The sequence below is a fragment of the Arachis stenosperma genome, chromosome 1 (genome assembly GCF_014773155.1).
Source record: "Arachis stenosperma cultivar V10309 chromosome 1, arast.V10309.gnm1.PFL2, whole genome shotgun sequence".
Classification (NCBI taxonomy): Eukaryota; Viridiplantae; Streptophyta; class Magnoliopsida; order Fabales; family Fabaceae; genus Arachis; species Arachis stenosperma.
Genome location: NC_080377.1, coordinates 114,639,314 through 114,658,845, shown reverse-complemented (window position 1 = coordinate 114,658,845; position 19,532 = coordinate 114,639,314). Strand labels below are relative to the sequence as shown.

General features: G+C 40.7%; 1 protein-coding gene and 1 non-coding gene across 2 annotated transcripts; one reads left to right on the top strand and one right to left on the bottom strand.

The window, feature by feature from the left end:
• Positions 1 to 10,093: 10,093 nt before the first annotated feature.
• LOC130949792 (small nucleolar RNA R71) lies at positions 10,094 to 10,199 on the bottom strand. The gene has a single exon (XR_009073461.1). It is a non-coding gene; the product is annotated as a small nucleolar RNA R71 (small nucleolar RNA).
• Positions 10,200 to 14,562: 4,363 nt separating this feature from the next.
• LOC130983700 (uncharacterized) lies at positions 14,563 to 15,555 on the top strand. Its single transcript, XM_057907553.1, has one exon. It carries the CDS (start codon positions 14,563 to 14,565, stop codon positions 15,553 to 15,555), a length of 993 nt encoding a protein of 330 aa, XP_057763536.1.
• Positions 15,556 to 19,532: the final 3,977 nt, after the last annotated feature.

Here is a 19,532-nt window from a genome sequence, read left to right as displayed (position 1 = left end):
GGGATCCAATCATATAAGATTGCCAAGCAAAATTCAATGAATGCATTGGTTGAGGAAGGGATAAAAGTTGTTTTGATTCGGAGATCTCAATATCTCCTAACACCCAATGAACTCCCCATTTCTGATCTACCACTTTCTCTTTACATTCTGCAATTAAATTCATGCAATCACCCCCATCCCTTTTAATTTCAGCAATTTAGCTTCTCGCTCTTTAATTCATGCAATTTTACATTCCGCAATTCTCATCTAAATCTTGATTCCGCTCAACTAGAACATACTTCTAATCTGAATTGCTCACTCAACCAATCCTTGTGGGATTCGACCTCACTCTATTGTGAGTTTTTACTTGACGATAACCGGTGCACTTGCCGGAAGGAATTTTGCCGATCGTGCAATTTCCTAAATCGTAGCATATCAAGTTTATGCACATCAAGTTTATGGCGCCGTTGCCGGGGATTGGTTTTCGATTGACAATTCTCCAATTGGAAGTTAACTAGATTGAGCAATTTTTCTTTTCTTTTGTTAATAGTTTTTGTTTCAGTTTATTACTGCTAATTTCTGCAAATTTTAATTTGTTTTCTTTGCTTATTCACTTGTTAGCATACTAACCACTAGCTGTTTGTGATATTGCCTCACTATGGAATTTCCACTATCTTTGGATGAGTATTGTTTGAGACTGAGCACATTGCAAAAAAGAAAGGAGTATCCATCATCTTTTGGTCAATCAAAATTCATGAGAAACTCTCCACCACCACAGAATGATTCATGTTATTATGCTCATGGTGGGTGGGAGTATCAGGAACAGGAAACGGGGTACTTCCCAGAGCCACAAAATGGTCCATGTTTTGGTGAATTTGATCACTACTCAAGTTGTGGCTGGGAAGATCAAAACCAAAGAGATTTCACTTATTCACACCCCATTCATCAAGAGCCATCACCTCTGAATTATCCAACCTCACCTCCTAGTTTTACATATCCAAATTCTTCATCACTTGAGCATTTCTCAGCACAAAATTCCTTCTCAAATTCATACAATTCATTTCACTATCCACAAGACTCATTCTACTACACACAAGAGTCATACCACTACCAACACTCCAACCAAAGACTCTATCAGCCCACACAAAACACATACTCCCAGCCACCATATCACAGCCAAGATAATCAACCTCATCAACCCAATCCGAACCAATCACTTCATGATCAGTTAACCAGGATAGAAGGAATGCTTGCAACTATGGGCAGAGATGTGGCCGATTTGAAAGGCTTTAAGGAAGAAGTGATATCCAACTTACAAAATCAAGGTGCTGCCATTCAAAAGCTAGAAGCACAAATTGGATATCTATCAAAGCAAATCCCTACCCACAATTCTTCTAGTGATACCATGGCAAACCCAAGGGAGGAATCAGAAGAACAAGAAAGGGAGAAAGTCAATCAAGGGAGATCACACTCCAATGAAACAGAGAGTTGCAAAGAGGAAGGGTTCATTGAACCACAAATTCAGGAAGCTTTTGATGAACAGGATACTCCAACTGTCCAACAACAACCGAGTTCTGAGATCAAGGATGTGAAGGCAGTAGAAACAAGCACCAAAATGAGGATTGTGACCGAGAAACAAAGGACCATATCCATGAAGAAGAGAAGGTCGAAGAACAATCCAACTCCTGAGCCAACAAGCAAGTTCACTCAAGCCAATCACAAGGGAAAGCTTGCTGGAAAGAGGCATTCACAACAAGGGGCACTAACTAGCTCCTTTATCCACTTGAAGTCATTCCTCTTAACAAACTGGAGGAAGAGGAAGAAAGTCAGGAACAGCATGTCAAGCTAATGACAGTAAACGAGCGCTTGTTGGGAGGCAACCCAACCAAAGGTAGTTTTTCTTTTCTAGTTATTTCAATAAAAGAGTTAAGTAGATTTATCTGTATTGCAAGGAGCTAAGTTTGGTGTTGCACACCAAAATAATTCAAGGGTGAATGTGAGATTCTAAGTTTGGTGTTCCACCAAAAACTTCATTAAAAGCACATTTCTACCTCAGCATGACTAGTCACTAGCTCCAACCAATCAAGGAAACTACTTAAACAATAGTTTAATTTCTAGTTCATAGTTTCTTTTTCTAGTTCATAGTTATTTTCTTAATAAAAGCACATGAGGTTTTCTGCATATGATCCAAATTGCTGCATATGGCAAGGAACTAAGTTTGGTGTTCACACACCAATCTAAGTTCAGAGGCCTACAAACATACATGCATGCTAACCAATTCTCAAAGTGCTTGGGGAACAAGCAACTTCTAATAGCTTTGCAGGAAGACAATCAATCTCATGGAAGGAATATACATCATCATCAAAGAGAACACCAAGGCTAGGAAGGATGATGAACAACAAAGAAGATGCTAAAAGGTTGTATTGTCACTTAATTGCTTGTACTTTGAATTGCTGATATTGGAAGTTTGCATGCACCCCTGCTTTAAGTTTGAGTCATTGCAGTTTTTGTTTGTCTGTTTGTTTAATTTCCAAATAAGTGATAGTCTAAGTGTCTGGATAAACTTCACTTGCATAAATGCATGCTTGCCCTGCTTGTTCTGTTTCCAAAAATAAAAGAAATGTTTGAACAAAAGTAACTCAATTCCATTTGGTAAGAAATCAAATAAGATTATGTGGTGGTATGCATGTTTGATTGAATAGTCACCTCACTAAGAAATAAAGTCAGAATTGCCACTTTTAGTGGAAATTAGGATGCTGTCTATGGATCTTGATGAATAAATGTCTTTGGCCATGAAAAAGAAAGAAAAAGAAGAAGAAAAAGCCACTGAAAAAGGACAACCAAAAAGCAAAAAAAAAAAATTGAGAAAATAAGCTAGGCACCAATGGTTTGAACTTCTGAGACAAATGCCTGTGGTGTTTATGTATTAAGGATATGCTTGGATGAATAGGTTCTGAGGAGTGTTTCAACACTTGGTAACTTGGGTTAACTAACCCGGGATTATCAACCAAAAGTCCATTATCAAGAGCAACCTAAATACAAAACATTTAGTTACACAAAGAGGTGCTGGGCACCAATATCTTGTGAAGAAATGTAAACTAAAGTGCCTGTGGTGGATATGTGTGAGCACTGATAAGGAAAGAAAAATGTCAAAAGCTTGTGCAACACATGACACTGAGCAACAAGGAGCAAATAAGCTCAAAGAAAAAGAAAAACAAAGAAAAGAAACTTGCCAAGGATATGTGAATAACAAGAGGCCATAGCAGTGTTTTAGTGGAAACATAAAAAGTGACATTCTTACCTAAGAAACAATAAAGTGATGCTGCAACAACTTTCTGCATGAACACCCCATTAATCAATGTCAATTACTTACTGATATGGCTAATGAATTTACTTTCTGTTTCATTCTTTCTTCTCAATAATTCAGAACTTGCTTGGGGACAAGCAAGGATTAAGTTTGGTGTTGTGATGCCAAGGCATCTTAGGCTAGTTTCACTAGCCTTTTTCTTTTATTTTTAGTTGTTTTATGCATTTTCTTGAGCCTTAAGTAATCATTTGGGCCAAATAGTCATGCTTGTCTTAAATCATTCAAACATGAAGATTTTGATGCAAATTCCATGAGTTTTTAGTTATATTCCTTGAATGCTATGAATGGAAGAATTCTCATGAATTTTAGCAAGACTTTGATGCAGTTGTTTGGATGATTTCAGGGAAGAAGAGGCTAGGCAAGGAAGCAACAAAATCAATAAAAGAAGCTTGAATATCACATGTGGAGTTTAAGCTCCAGTTTAAGCTTAAACTGGAGCATTAAACGCCAAAATCATGAAAGCTGAAAGTGGCGTTTAACCTCCAGTTTAACCTTAAACTGGAAGTTAAACGCCAGAAATGAAATGCATCAGGGAGCCATTCCACGTTTAAGCTCCAGTTAAACCTTAAACTGGAGCTTAAACGTGTTCGACAATTCCACACTCCAGGGTTGCCTTCTTCCATTTCCACGTTTAAGCTTCAGTTTAACCTTAAACTGAAGCTTAAACGTGCTCGAGCTTGTGCCTCCAGGGAGTGCCAGCGTTTAAGCTCCAGTTTAAGCTTAAACTGGAGCTTAAACGTGTTATATGGAACAGCTTGACCATGCCTTCTTCAAACATAAATAACTTGAGCTACAAAACTCCAAATGAGGTGATTCAAAATGCATTGGAAAGAAGACATCTAGAGCTTTCCAAGCATATATGGCATGCATGGTGGATACTAAAAATTGAGGGAGAAAACAGCCCCGTAATGTGCATAGAAGAGCATAGTACCAACATGCAATCAGGCCAGCTGACCTCTTCACCTTCCATGGAGTATAACTTGAGCTATAGAGATCCAATTGAGGTGCTTCCAGTTGCGTTAGAAAGCTGACATCCATAGCTTTCCAACGAGGTATAATAGTCTATATTTGGCATCAAATTGGAAAGGTTGACAAGAGAACAAAGTGACGACTCAAGAAAGGGGGGTGCAACGTTTGAGTGTAGTTTAATGGATCATTATCCTTTTTGGATCAATTATGTCACTCTACCCTTCAAGCAAGCAAGGCCCATCAACAACACCAAATCAAGGCCACAAGAATCATCTAGAATAGTTTATTTTCATTTGATTGTAATTTGCTTTTAATTTCATTTTCATTTTGTAATTTAGGGAGCCTATTTAAAGGCCTTAGTTTCTGCATTTGAAACAGAAGAGGGGGATTGAAGGGGAATCCAGCCCCTGAGGGGGACTTTTTACAGAGGAAGAACTTTTGATCATTTTTCTAGTTTTCATACTTTTTGTAATTGAATTCAGAGCTATGACTCACTAAACCCCTTTCATTGGGTTAGGGAGCTCTATTGTAATTCAATGAATCAATAATAGTTTTTATCTTCTTCTTCAATCTTTTCTCTTGAATTTTGTTAGAAAGCTTCTCGATCTAATTCCATTGGTTGGTTGTCTTGGGAAAGAAACTGTCCATAATTGGAATCCTTCGGAACCTTGGGAAAGGAATGGAGGATTCATGCTAGAGAAGCTTTCTCACAGTGAATTGGATTGGGGTTTGGATGGATATTGTGACATGTAATCCTACCAAATTGTGGTTCATGAAACTGTGTGGTATAATCAGTGATCGAGCATCATCTCTTCTTATGAACATTTAAACCAAGGGATTGGGAATTTGTTTGTTTTTAGAGAGAATTGGTGAGCCAAGGGATTGGGATCCAATCATATAAGATTGCCAAGCAAAATTCAATGAATGCATTGGTTGAGGAAGGGATAAAAGTTGTTTTGATTCGGAGATCTCAATATCTCCTAACACCCAATGAACTCCCCATTTCTGATCTACCACTTTCTCTTTACATTCTTCAATTAAATTCATGCAATCACCCCCATCCCTTTTAATTTCAGCAATTTAGCTTCTCGCTCTTTAATTCATGCAATTCTACATTCCGCAATTCTCATCTAAATCTTGATTCCGCTCAACTAGAACATACTTCTAATCCGAATTGCTCACTCAACCAATCCTTGTGGGATTCGACCTCACTCTATTGTGAGTTTTTACTTGACGATAACCGGTGCACTTGCCGGAAGGAATTTTGCCGATCGTGCAATTTCCTAAATCGTAGCATATCAAGTTTATGCACATCAGTGTGGTGTAGGCTGGTGCGCAGGATGCTGCCCTGCCCTCGCGGAGGGCAGTGCAGAAAAAGTTGGTGCGCCAGAATTGTGCTGTGGTGCGCTGCTGGTGCTGCCAGAATCGTGCCTTGGTGCGCCAGAAACGTGCCTTGGTGCGCCAGATTCATGTCACAACAAAATGCTGCCCTGCCCTCGTGGAGGGCAGGGCAGTGTTTCCAAACTGAAGTCCCGCGTTCGAATCCTGGCAGAAACACACGCTCATTCAATTTCCTTGGCTTTCTTGGCACCGTAATGGAGCCTAGTTCCTTGCTTCCTCATGGTCCCGTGTTCAACTTTTGTGGCAAGCATTGTAGGCATTTTCCTTTGATTTTCTTCCCTTGGTGAGCCCGATACTGCCCTTGTGGAGGGCAGGGCAAGGTTTTGTTCTTCTTGATTCCAAGGCACAAATTTGTGCTCTGCCCTTGTAGTGGGCAGGGCAGAGTTGCCTTTCATGCTTTGTTCCCGTATGTTGCCCTCCTAGAGGGCAGTGTGCCCTTGTGGAGGGCAATGCTTGCCTTCCTCATTTTGTGCGCCACACTTCTTCTCTCTTTGACCACATTTTCTTCTCCTTGGGCCACACTTCCTTAGGCTACGCTTTTCCCTTTTTTATCTTTTCTTCACCTACAATAAACCAAAACAACCACTCAAAGTATCACTAAATTCAAGAGGCTTATAAATCAATTAAAAATCAATTAAATTTAGCTTAAACTTCATGAGTTAACATTAATTTCATGGTGGTTGTTTGATTTAAAGAAGTTATGCATTTTCACTCCAAATCACTTACTTAGGATGCAAGAAAGTGCATAAATGCTAATAAAACAAGTGAAATTAGCTTGAAAAATGGGTATATGATGACTTGTCATCACCAAGCACCGCTATCCCACAGCCTTCACCAACCTATCCTCCATGCGATCCCATTGCCATCGCCTTTTGAACCTCCTCAATCCCAGTAGAAAACACAAATAATATACAATGCAAGTAAAACACAAGTATTGGCATATAAGGCAATTAATTCAAATAGCAATTAGGCATGTTATACAAATAGGCAAGCCATTTAAAGTAGTCAAAGCATACAAACGGATAGAAAATGCATATGACGAATGCCTGCCCTACTGGCTGTGATATCACATTGTCAGTTCAACTGCCAACCCGACACATCTCCATGGAGATGTCGCCCTTCGGAATTTTCATATGGGAACCCCCGAGATATAGTGCTCAGATCACTGTCCAGGTACCAGCGCCTGCACACTTTATGTATCCGAAGGGATGCGAGTGGGATACTATTGCCTCAGACCTCACATCTCAACGCAAGCAGGACGAACTACCGCCCTTACACCGCCGCTGCCACCTCGACAGGTGGGATCCAACCGCCATCCCTGCCAGGCGCAGAGCGTCTCATAATCTCAGTAAAAATAATATATCAATGGTTTTCAAAAAATATTTTCAGTACACATGGATCCATCATCTCAATCTGAGTTCCCTACTCATCTCAACCACTATCCATTCATATCTTAGTTTCCACACATCAGCAGTTCATCATTCCTCAGCATGCCAGAAACCTAGGGCTCCGTTTTCTAAGTTTTACAAATAATATCACCTAATATCCCTACATTCTTTCCCAATGTTTTAAAAGTCTAAAACTAGTCCCAAGAGTCTATAAATAGTGTTAAAGAAGCTTACAACCTTGTTGCGAAGGTAGAATAGTTGAAAACAAATAAAATTTTGAGAAACAGGGCGTTTACAGCCACACAGGGGTGTGCGCGCGCACGCTCCGGAGAGTTTTAAAATGTGTGCGTCCGCACAGGCATCAAATCTTAAAGAAATCTGTTCACACACAAAACCTGTGCCAGCACCCCCAACAGATTGGCCATCCCAACGTGTGCATGCGCACAGGTCTGTGCATACGCACAGGTTGAAAATTTCCCTTGGTGTGTTCGCGCACAAGCTGTGCTAACGCTACGAGCAGATTGCCTCCCTTGAATAGCATGCTTTTTATTTTTCCTCCCAAATTGTGCTTGATTTTGAAAATATGCTCTTTTGTGCTTAGTTTGATCTATTTTTATTCTGTTTGCCTTCCATTCGATACCCTGATGTTTTTGTGAGTGATTTCAGGTGTATAAGGTAGGAATAGGTTGGAAAAAATGGACGAAGAGCTTGCAAAGTAGAGGAAATATGAAGAATCAAAGGAGGTGAGCTCAAAGACATATGAGTCCACACAGTCTCTCGTGCATCCGCACAGAAGCCCAAGCAGAGTGCGTGGATCAATTCGAGCGCGTCACGCATCCCGCTAAGCATCGCCTAGTGTGCGTGCGCACAAACACTCGTGCATACGCACAGGAGGGAATTTTCACAGAGTGTGCGGACGCACACGCCTGTGCATCCGCACAGGTGTCTGCGCGTGACTTCATTAGAAAGGCACGTGACTCACGATTTGGGGGCTTTGGAGGCCCATTTCTGAAGTCTTTTAGCTCATATTGGAGGGGAAATGAAGGACATAACATAGCATAGCATTAGAATAGTTTTAGGAGTAGAATAGAAGGTTTTTAGTTTTAGTTTTCTCTAAGTTTTCTCATCTTCTCCATTAGGGTTTTAGCCATTTCCATTTTTGATCATTGGATTTTTCTAATCTCATTGTAAGTATTCTCTTGTTATTACTCTTTATAGTTATATTGTCTTTACTCTTTCTTCTCATTCAAGTTATAGTTCAATTTTGCTTCTCTTTTGCAATTTCACTTTCTTGTTGATGAGTTTGATGTTTGGTGTTTGTTCTATGCTTTCTTATGCTATCCTTGTTGATTGAGATCAATTGTTGCTTTTAATTTCAAGTCTTTTCTTATTTTTCTCATGTTTAAGCTTTTTGTCCACCAAGTGTTTGACAAAATGTCAACATGGTTTTAGGCTAAATTTTTGTCTCTTGGCTTGGGCAAAGTGAGCAATTGGGCTCCTAGAGTTGGAATGTCCAACATTTAGTGTCAATTCTTTGATTGTTAATTGTTCTTACTCCCACTAACGGTAAGTTGTTGCTAAGGCAATTAGCAAGCAATTTACGATTTGTGGGTTAAGAACACTTATACTCATTTAACTTACCTTTCGATGTGAGGGTTGATCAAAAGAGATTAATTCAACATAATTGGCATAGTTGTGGTTCCAACAAGGAAAGGACCCTTAGCTCACTCCAAGCCAAGACCCCTTTTCATGCTTTCAATTTTTCATGCATTGCTATGTTAATCTCTTTTATACTTTACTTGTTTATAGTACATAGTCGGTTCTTTAATTTCTTCATTAGTTCAATCATTACAATTTTGCATGTTCTTTTATTGCTTTATATGTTCATTTCTTCATTGACAACCCCTTGATCACTACAACCAGAATTTGCACACTCATTGCCTCTTAAGTGATTCCTTGGGAGATGACCCGGGAGTCAATTACTCTTGGTTTTTAAATTGGTTTTGAGTTGTGACGCATCTTGTGAATTTTCAAATTGGTCGGCAACTGATTGTTGGGTTTGGGTCTATACTAGCAACGTTAGTCCTATTTTGAGAAATCCCAACTCATACGATTAGGCGCCGTCAAACTTTTGGTGCCGTTGCTGGGGAGTTCACTTTAAGTGCAATGAGTTCCATGATTTTGGTTGTGTAAATATGTGAATAGTGTGAATATTTGATTTTTGGTTTGCTACTTGGCATTAACTATAGATACTACTTTTCTTTTTAGTTATTCTTGGTAGTTGTAGATTGTTAAGTTAGTTCTTGCTTACTTGCCTACTTTTGTTTTGCCTTTCATAATTGCATGCTTTCATTGCCTCCTCAGTTGAATGACACGGTCACTTCCAGACCCGAGCTTGGCCACTTTTGACCCGGAAATTGAAAGAACTTTAACTCCTATAAGGCAAGCTCGGCGCTGGCTAGCTTTCATGAATAGTGAGGCGGGCTCCCTTGAAGACCATTCCCATTCACTATCACCACCTATCCGTGACTATAATTCTCCAATCAATGAGGAGACTCTATATTCCTCTGTGGGAAATACTGAATTATCCTTGAGTAACTCAGGTGACACCGTCATGGCGGACCCACCTCGAAGGATTACCTTGAAGGAAGTCGGAGCTCTAGATCTTGCCTTGCAACCACTTCAGATTTTATATCCGGCCTTGGATCCAAATTTTAAGCTTAAGTCTGGCACAATCAACTTGCTCCCCAAGTATAATGGATTCCCTGGGGAAGATCCTCTGAAGCACCTTAAGGATTTCCAGGTTGCATGTGCAACTGCGAGAAGACATGGAGCGGATGAAGCCGCAGTGTTGGTCTTCACTTTCCATTTTTCCTTGGAAGCAAAAGCGAAGGAATGGTTTTATACTTAGCCGGGGGAAGCTTGATCCAATTGGGACTCGTTGCGGAAAGAATTTTTGGAGAAGTTCTACCCTCCTCAGAAAATAAACAAGCTGCGAAGAGAGATCTCTTGCTTTGTGCAACGAGTTGAGAGGCTTTGTATGAATATTGGGAGAGATTTAAGAAGTTACTGGAGGCTTGCCCTCACCACCGGATTGATGAGTTAGTTCTGATAAGTTATTTCTATCAAGGAATGCATCACCAAGACAAGCTTCTCCTAGATGTCGTAAGTGGAGGATCTTTGATAAAAAAAAAAAGACCGGAGCAGAAGCATGGGAAGTTATATCGGACCTAGCAGATTCTACTCAACACTTTATGGCTAGAAGTTCACAACCAAAAGCTGTGAGTGAGGTCTCTCCCTCTGGAGACGCAATTTTGACAAAGACCCTTGGTGAGATGACAATTTTGTTGAAGCAAATCACCCAAGGACAACAAATCCCTCAAGCTTTGATAAATACTCCACCTCAACCTCCTGGGACCGAAGGACCACCAAGGATATGTGGTGTCTGTGCTTGTACTACTGATGAGCGGATAATTTATACGCTTTTTGGCATTGTTTTTAGGTAGTTTTTAGTAAGTTCAAGCTACTTTTAGGGATGTTTTCATTAGTTTTTATGTTAAATTCACATTTCTGGACTTTACTATGAGTTTTGTGTGTTTTTCTGTGATTTCAGGTAATTTCTGGCTGAAATTGAGGGACTTGAGCAAAACTCTGAAAAAGGCTGACAAAAGGACTGCTGATGCTGTTGGAATCTGACCTTCCTGCACACAAAATGGATTTTCTGGAGCTACAGAACTCCAAATGGCGCGGGCGTTGGAAAGTAGACATCCAGAGCTTTCCAGCAATATATAATAATCCATACTTTATTCGGAAATTGACGACGTAACTTGGCGTTGAACGCCAAGTACATGCTGCTGTCTGGAGTTAAACGCCAGAAAAACGTCATGATCCGGAGTTGAACGCCCAAAACACGTTATAACTTGGAGTTCAACTCCAAGAAAAGCCTCAGCTCGTGGATAGATCAAGCTCAGCCCAAACATACACCAATTGGGCCCCGGAAGTGGATTTATGCATCAATTACTTACTCAAGTAAACCCTAGGAGCTAGTTTATTATAAATCGAACTTTTTACTATCATAATCGCATCCTGGATTGTATTTTGAATCTTGTGATCACGTTTTGGGGGCTGGCCATTCGGCCATGCCTGAACCTTTTACTTATGTATTTTCAACGGTAGAGTTTCTGCACACCATAGATTAAGGGTGTGGAGCTCTGCTGTACCTCAAGTTTCAATACAATTACTATTACTTTCTATTCAATTCTCTTTTATTCTTATTCCAAGATATACGTTGCATAACACTTTGATGAATATGATGATCCGTGACACTCATCATCATTCTCAACTATGAACGCGCGTGACTGACAACCACTTCCGTTCTACCTTAGGCCGGGCGCATATCTCTTAGATTCCCCAACAGAATATTCGTGGTATAAGCTAGATAGATGGCGGCATTCATGGGGATCCGGAAAGTCTAACCTTGTCTGTGGTATTTCGAGTAGGATCCTGAGAATCCGGAAAGTCTAACCTTGTCTATGGTATTCCGAGTAGGATTCCGGTATTGAATGACTGTGACGAGCTTCAAACTCCTGAAGGCTGGGCGTGATGACAAACGCAAAAGGATCAATAGATTCTATTCCAACCTGATTGAGAACCGACAGATGATTAGTCGTGCTGTGACAGAGCATTTGGACCATTTTCACTGAGAGGATGGGATGTAGCTATCAACCAAGGGTGATGCCTCCAGACGATAAGCCGTGCAGTGACAGCGCATAGGACCATTTTCCCGAGAGGATTAAAAGTAGCCATTGATGATAGTGATGCCCTACATACAGCTTGCCATGGAAAGGAGTAAGAAGGATTGAAGGAAGAGTGAGTAGGAAAGTAGAGATTCAAGAGGAGCACAGCATCTCCATACACTTATCTGAAATTCCCACTATTAATTTACATAAGTATTTCTATCCCTTTTTATTTTCTTTTTATTTTTATTAATCATATTTGATTTTCTAAATTCCATAATTTTATCCTCCTGATTGGGATTTACAAGATGACCATAGCTTGCTTCATACCAACAATCTCTGTGGGATCAACCCTTACTCACGTAAGGAATTACTTGGACGACCCAGTACACTTGCTGGTTAGTTGAACAGAGTTGTGTCCACACATAAGTGCCATAATAATGATTCCATACAACAACAAAGAATACTACATTGATGTGATCACAATTTCGTCCACCAACTACTCATTACACCGATGAGTGCCCTTAAATCCAAGAGGACACTACATTGGCGGTTGCTAACCCTTACTCGCAAAGACCCAATTACAACCAAGGATCCTACCCACAAGGAGGTAATTAAAATCAAAGGTGGAGAGATAACTCAAACCAAAGGTGGAACCAAGCTCCCCAAGCTCAACCTAACCAAAATGCTCAAGTCTACTACCATCCATTCCCCCAAGGTCAACCACAATACCAACAACCATACCAACAACCCCCACAACCTCCATCTCAAGTGAAGTATCAACATCCAAACAGCCGATCTAATCCCTCTCAAAATAACCAAGCCCTTCCCTCCAATCAATCCCACTTGAATGACACAATTCACATGTTCATGCAAGAACAAAGAGAGTTCCATAAGAAACAAGATGCTTACATGGCTACAATAGCCGAAGCCTTTACCCGTTTGACCTTCTGATGAGCGGATAATCTATACGCTTTTTGGCATTGTTTTTAGGTAGATTTTAGTATGATCTAGTTACTTTTAGGGATGTTTTCATTAGCTTTTATGCTAAAATCACATTTCTGGACTTTACTATGAGTTTGTGTGTTTTTCTGTGATTTCAGGTATTTTCTGGCTGAAATTGAGGGACCCGAGCAAAACTCTGATAAGAGGCTGACAAAGGACTGCTGATGTTGTTGGAATCTGACCTCTCTGCACTCAAAATGAATTTTCTGAAGTTACAGAACTCTAAATGGAACGCGCTCGACGGCGTTACAAATTCGACATCCAGAGCTTTCCAGCAATATATAATAGTCCATACTTTATTTGAGATTTGATGACGTAAACTGGCGCTCAACGTCAGTTCCATGCTGCATTCTCGAGTCAAACGCTAGAAACACGTCACGAACCAGAGTTGAACGCCCAAAACACGTTACAACTTGGCGTTCAACTCCAAGAGAAGCCTCAGCTCGTGGATAGATCAAGCTCAGCCCAAGCACACACCAAGTGGGCCCCGGAAGTGAATTTATGCATCAATTACTTACCTTTGTAAAACCTAGTAGCTAGTTTAGTATAAATAGAACTTTTTACTAGTCTATTAGATATCTTTGATTGTATTATTCAATCTTTTGGACGTTTAGTTCTTAGATCTGAGGGCTGGCCATTCGGCAATGCCTGAACCTTTCACTCATGTATTTTCAATGGTGGAGTTTCTACACACCATAGATTAAGGGTGTGGAGCTTTGCTGTACCTCAAGTTTTAAGGCAATTACTACTATTTTCTATCCAATTCGATTTATTCCTGTTCTAAGATATTCGTTGCACTTCAACTTGATGAATGTGATGATCCGTGACACTCATCATCATTCTCACCTATGAACACGCGTGACTGACAACCACTTCCGTTCTACTTTAGACCAGGCGCATATCTCTTGGATTCCTTAATCAGAATCTTCGTGGTATAAGCTAGAATTGATGACGGCATTCATAGGAATCCGAAAAGTCTAACCTTGTCTGTGGTATTCCGAGTAGGATTTCGGGATTGAATGACTATGACGAGCTTCAAACTCCTGAAGGCTAGGCGTTAGTGACAGACGCAAAAGAATCACTGGATTCTATTCCAACCTGGTTGAGAACCGACAGATGATTAGCCGTGCTGTGACAGAGCATTTGGACCATTTTCACTGAGAGAATGGGATGTAGCCATTGACAACGGTGATGCCCTACATACAGCTTGCCATAGAAAGGAGTGATGAAAAACTAGAAGGAAGAAGTAGGAAAGCAGAGATTCAGAAGGAACACAACACCTCCTTACACCTATCTGAAATTCCCACCATTGAATTACATGAGTAACTTTATCTTTATTTTCTGTTTATTTTATTATCTTTATTTAAACCAATAATTTATTAATCCAGTTAAATTCGCCTGACTGGGATTTACAAGATGACCATAGCTTGCTTCATACCAACAATCTCTGTGGGATCGATCCTTACTTACGTAAGGTATTACTTGGACGATCCAGTACACTTGCTGGTTAGTTGTGCGAAGTTGTGACAAAGTGTGATTTACGTTTGAGAGCACCAAGCCTTTGGAGCCATTGTTGATGATCACAATTTCGTCCACCACCCTCCCTCCTCAACCCACACAAAGCGTCAAACAAGCTTTAACCTCAAGTAGTTTGCCCTCCCAACCTCAACCCAATCCTAAAGGAAGCATAAATGCCATTACTCTTAGAAGTGGTACCATGTTGGATAAGAATGCGGCTATACCTTCAAAGTTGAATGATGGGACAAACAATGAGGAGGTAGGAGATGAAGTAGAGGTGATGAGGAGTGAAGATGAAAATATTGATAAAGATAAGGAAGAACCACCAAAAGTCAAGGATCCAAAGAAAAATACCTTGCTTGAAGAGCCTTTGCCCATTCCATTCCTAACTATAGCCAAGAAAGCAAAGAAGCAAGAAGATCTTGACCCCACTGTGGTGGAAGTTTTTGAGAAAGTTGAAGTCACCGTCCCTCTCTTTCAAGCCATTCAACAAGTGCAAAAATATGCCAAGTTCCTCAAGGATATTTGCACTCACAAAGACAAGCTTGGCAACCTCAACAAAAAGACGGTAGATGACTCTATCTCCTCTTTACTTCCTGAAAAATGCAATGATCCCGGCCCATGTTTGGTCACTTATTTAATTGGTGGGACTAAGTTCATGGACTGTATGTGCGATTTGGGGGCGTGTGTGAGCATCATGCCACTCTCCATCTATGAGAGATTGAACTTAGCACCCCTTAAGAGATCTGGGGCGAGGTTTGTGTTAGCTGACAAGAGTATTGTGTCCGTTGTGGGGATTGCGGAGAATGTCATAGTCAATATTCAAGGATTGCTCTTTCCAGCTGATTTTCACATCTTAGAGACCCCTCCTATTGACTCAACCAAGCCATCATCAATACTCCTTGGAAGACCCTTCTTGAAGACGGCCAGTTTCAAGTTAGATGCACATATGGGAGTCTATTCTTTTGAGGAGGATGGAAAGTTAGTTAAGTTCACTTTGGAGGACTCCAACAAATCCATCCTTGAAGCTTACTCTATTTTTGGGTGCAGCACGGTTGTGGACAAAGTGAGTGAAGATGGCAAGGAGCAAGGAAAAGAGGATAGTGCAAAGGAGTCAAATTCAAAGGATCATGTTCAACCAAAGCAAGCCAAAGAGTTGGAAATTTTCCTCCTTGGGGAAGTTCCTAAGTGACCAATAAAGCTATGCAAGTCCAACTTAGGACTCTAAACCAAAGTGCTTGGTGGGAGACACCCCACCATGGTGACATTTTCTAATTCTATCTCTTTTTTATATCTTTTTGAAATACTTGTTTTTTGTGATATGATGCTTAGCTTAGGTTTGTTTGATGATTTTGAGTTGAATAAGTGGAATTACTTGTGGATGATGAATTTGTGCTTAATTGAATGATTTGAGATAGGTAGGTGGTTGTGCCAAGGTTAGGAACCTTAGTTTTGAAGAGAAAAGAAAATTCTGAAACAGGGCATCTGTGCGCGCACCAAGCTGTGCATGGGCACAACTCTGTGTTTTTAGCAACCTGTACGGCCGCACAAGCCTGTGCATCCGCACATGCCTTGACGTGCCCTCTGGTCACAGCGCCAGCACAGCCTGTGCATGCGCACTGCCACTTTTTCTCTAATCCGTGCATACGCACATCAGTGTGCGTATGCACAAGTTCCCTTTTGCGCTTCATCTGTGCGGCCGCACAGACGTGTGCGTCTGCACGCCTTTTGCAAGCCCCTTTGGTGGGGGCGAGGGAATGACCTGTGTGTGGGAACAACCTTCCCCATTCTTATCCTCTGTGCGTGCGCACGGACCTATATGCGCACGCACACCTGCTCTCGTCCACATAAAATAAAAAGGGGAAGTCCCTTTGTGCACTCGCTCACTTTTGTGCGCCCGCACGACCTTTTGCAACCTCTTTGGTTGCAGCGTTCGCACACTATGTGCGTTCGTACCCTTCCATGTTTTTCTATCTGTGCGTGATAAACCACTATTTTATGGTTTATCTAGTGCTCAATTGAGTGGTTTTTATCAAACTTTTGCACACTTATTCATACAAATTGCATGGTTTTAGAATTCCTTCCTAGTTTTGTTCTATGGTTGAAAACTTGCTTCCTAAGCCTCTAATTTGTGTATTTTAATTCCCCTCTCTACCATTCGATGTCGTGATCTATGTGTTCAATGATTTCAGGCTTTATAGGGCAGGAATGGCTTCGAGGATGGAGAGGAAGCTTGCAAAAATGGAAGGAGCGCAAGAAATAAAGGAGACAATCAGCGAGGAGCGACGCGCACGCATGGCTCACGCGTGCGCGTGAATTGGAGTTCGCTTAACGACGCGTGCGTGAGCCTGACGCGTGCGCGTGACAAGGAAAATCGCCAAATGACGCGCACGCATGAGTGACGCGTATGCGTGACATGCGCGATCTGCAGAAATTACACAAAACGCTGGGGGCAATTTCGGGCCAGTTTTAGACTCAGTTTTCAGCCTAGAAACATAGAATAGAGCCAGAGAACAGCAGAGACTCAAGACACATTCTCATTCAGTATAGTTTTAGCTTTAGTTTTGAATCTTAGAGAGAATTCTACTTCTTCCTCTAGGTTTTCTTCACATTCATAGTTTCTATTAGAGTATTATTGCTTTTGCTTGGGATATTGACAAGAGTCATCACCTCCATTGAAGTTTCATTTACTCTAGTTTGTTTCCTTTGTCCATTATTCTTTCATATCCTTAATCCTTGTTCAGAGTTACAATTGGATTGTTTTTAGAATTTATTAATGCAAAGAACTATTTTTACTTTTGATTAATTTTCAGTTATTGTTTATCATGTCCTCCTTTTATTCTTCTCTTAATTATGTGAAAGTTATATTCATGATAATGGAGTAGTTCCCTAACTTGATTGGGAGTTGATTAAGAGGAGAACCTTGAGTTGGAATACTCAAGTGTTAATCCTAATTGGGAGTTGTTGGCTGACTGTCTAGTCTCCGACTCTAATCCTTTCTTAGGAAAGGATTAGGACGCGAGCGATAGGGTTAGTTGGTTAGCTACTTGACTTTCCCTTATTATATAAGGGATAACCAAGTAGAACAACAACTTTTTTATTATTACACTTGGGAAAATTCAACAAGGATAGAACTTCCAATTAATCTCCTCCCGATCAAGACTTTTAATTGAATTATATAAATTCTCTCGTTAATTTCTGTTGCTTAAATTCACTACTATTTATTTTTCTGTTTCTTAACTCAAAAATTTCTTGGAAAACCTCTGACAAATAAGCTGCACTCTTTTGTCAACTCGTTGGAAGCAACCTGGGACTCATACTCCAAGTATTTTTATTCTAAAATTGTGACAACCCTTTTCTAAATTGATAAGCGAATTTTAGTCGGTTGAGAACTGTACTTGCAACGTTGTTTCCTTTATAAATTCTTAATCGGAAAATTTCCGCCACGTCAATTTTTGGCACCGTTTCTGGGGAGTTGCAACAGTGTGCTAATTTATTGGTTGGATTTATTTATTTGCATTTGATTTTCTTTTATTTTATAACCATGAGCTGTATGTTTCTTTCACTGAATGACGCGTTCACTACCTGATCTGAGCCTACCCGCATTTGATCCTGGAATTGAAAGAACTATTTCATGTATTAGGCGAGCTCGGCGTCAGTTAGTCCTATCTAAGGACGAATCTGAAACGTCATTTAAGGAAGAAACAAGCTCCCTTTCTACTGATTTGGTTGATTTACGCACAAAGAACATGGCGGCTCCCAGGAGGATTACTCTACAGGAAGCTGGAGCTCCAGAGTTCACACTGCCACCTTTCCAAGCGCGTCATCAAAATTTGGGTGCAGATATTGAAATGAAGACTGCACTAATCATTCTACTGCCAAAGTTTCATGGCTTACCTGCTCAAGAGCCTCTCAAGCACCTCAGAGATTTTCAGACAGCCTGTTCTACTGTTAGGCGTAATGGTGCAGCTGAGACTTCTATTCTACTAACTGCCTTCCCCTTTTCTCTTGAGGAAAAGGCGAGGGAGTGGTACTACACTCAACCTGAAGCAGTTATTACTAACTGGGATATGCGTAGAAGAGAATTCTTAGAAAAATACTTTCCGACTGGAGTTACTGATAGACTGAGGAAAGAAATTTCAATGATTCTTCAAGGCGAATCCGAGACTCTTTACGAATATTGGAAGCGCTTCAATAATGTCCTAGACGCATGCCCCCACCACATGATTGACAAGTTGGTGTTGATAAGCTACTTCACACAAGGCATGAAACCTCAGGACAAGACTACATTGGATGGTGCGAGTAATGGTTATCTAAAAAAGTACAAGACCACGGAGGAAGCGTGGCAACTGATCAATGACCTAGCTGAGTCTGCTCGGAATCACAGGCATAGGAACAACCATACCAAGGCTATGGCAGAGGTTTCCTCTAGCAGTTAGACTACTGCTCTCACACAGAGTCTATGTGAGATGACTAACCTACTGAAGCAGATACATCTGAACCATAACCAATCACATCCCTCCTCACCACAACATAGTTGGGGCATGAAATTGTGATCTCAATGGCGCCAACAACTTGGTATGCACAATTGTAATATCAACTCTTTTTCACAACTTCTCACAACTAACCAGCAAGTGCACTGGGTCGTTCAAGTAATAAACCTTACGTGAGTAAGGGTCGATCCCACGGAGATTGTCGGCTCAAAGCAAGCTATGGTCATCTTGTAAATCTCAGTCAGGAGAATTCAAATGGTTATGGAGTTTTAATAATTTAAAAGATAAATAAACATAAAATAAAGATAGAGATACTTATGTAATTCATTTGTGGGAATTTCAGATAAGCGTAGGGAGATACGTTGTTCCTTCTGAATCTTTGCTTTCCTACTACCTTCCTTCAATCCTTCATACTCCTTTCTATGGCAAGCTGTATGTTGGGTGTCACCATTGTCAATGGCTACTTCTCGTCCTCTCAGTGAAAATGGTCCTCTATGGTTTATGTACGGCTAATCAACTGTCAGATTTCTCGTCTCGGATGAAAAATACCATACACAGATATCGTATGGCTAATCAACTGTTGGTTCTCGATCGTGTAGGAATAGGATTTACTATCCTTTTGTGTCTGTCACTACACCCTACAGTCACGAGTTTGAAGCTCGTCACAGTCATCTCA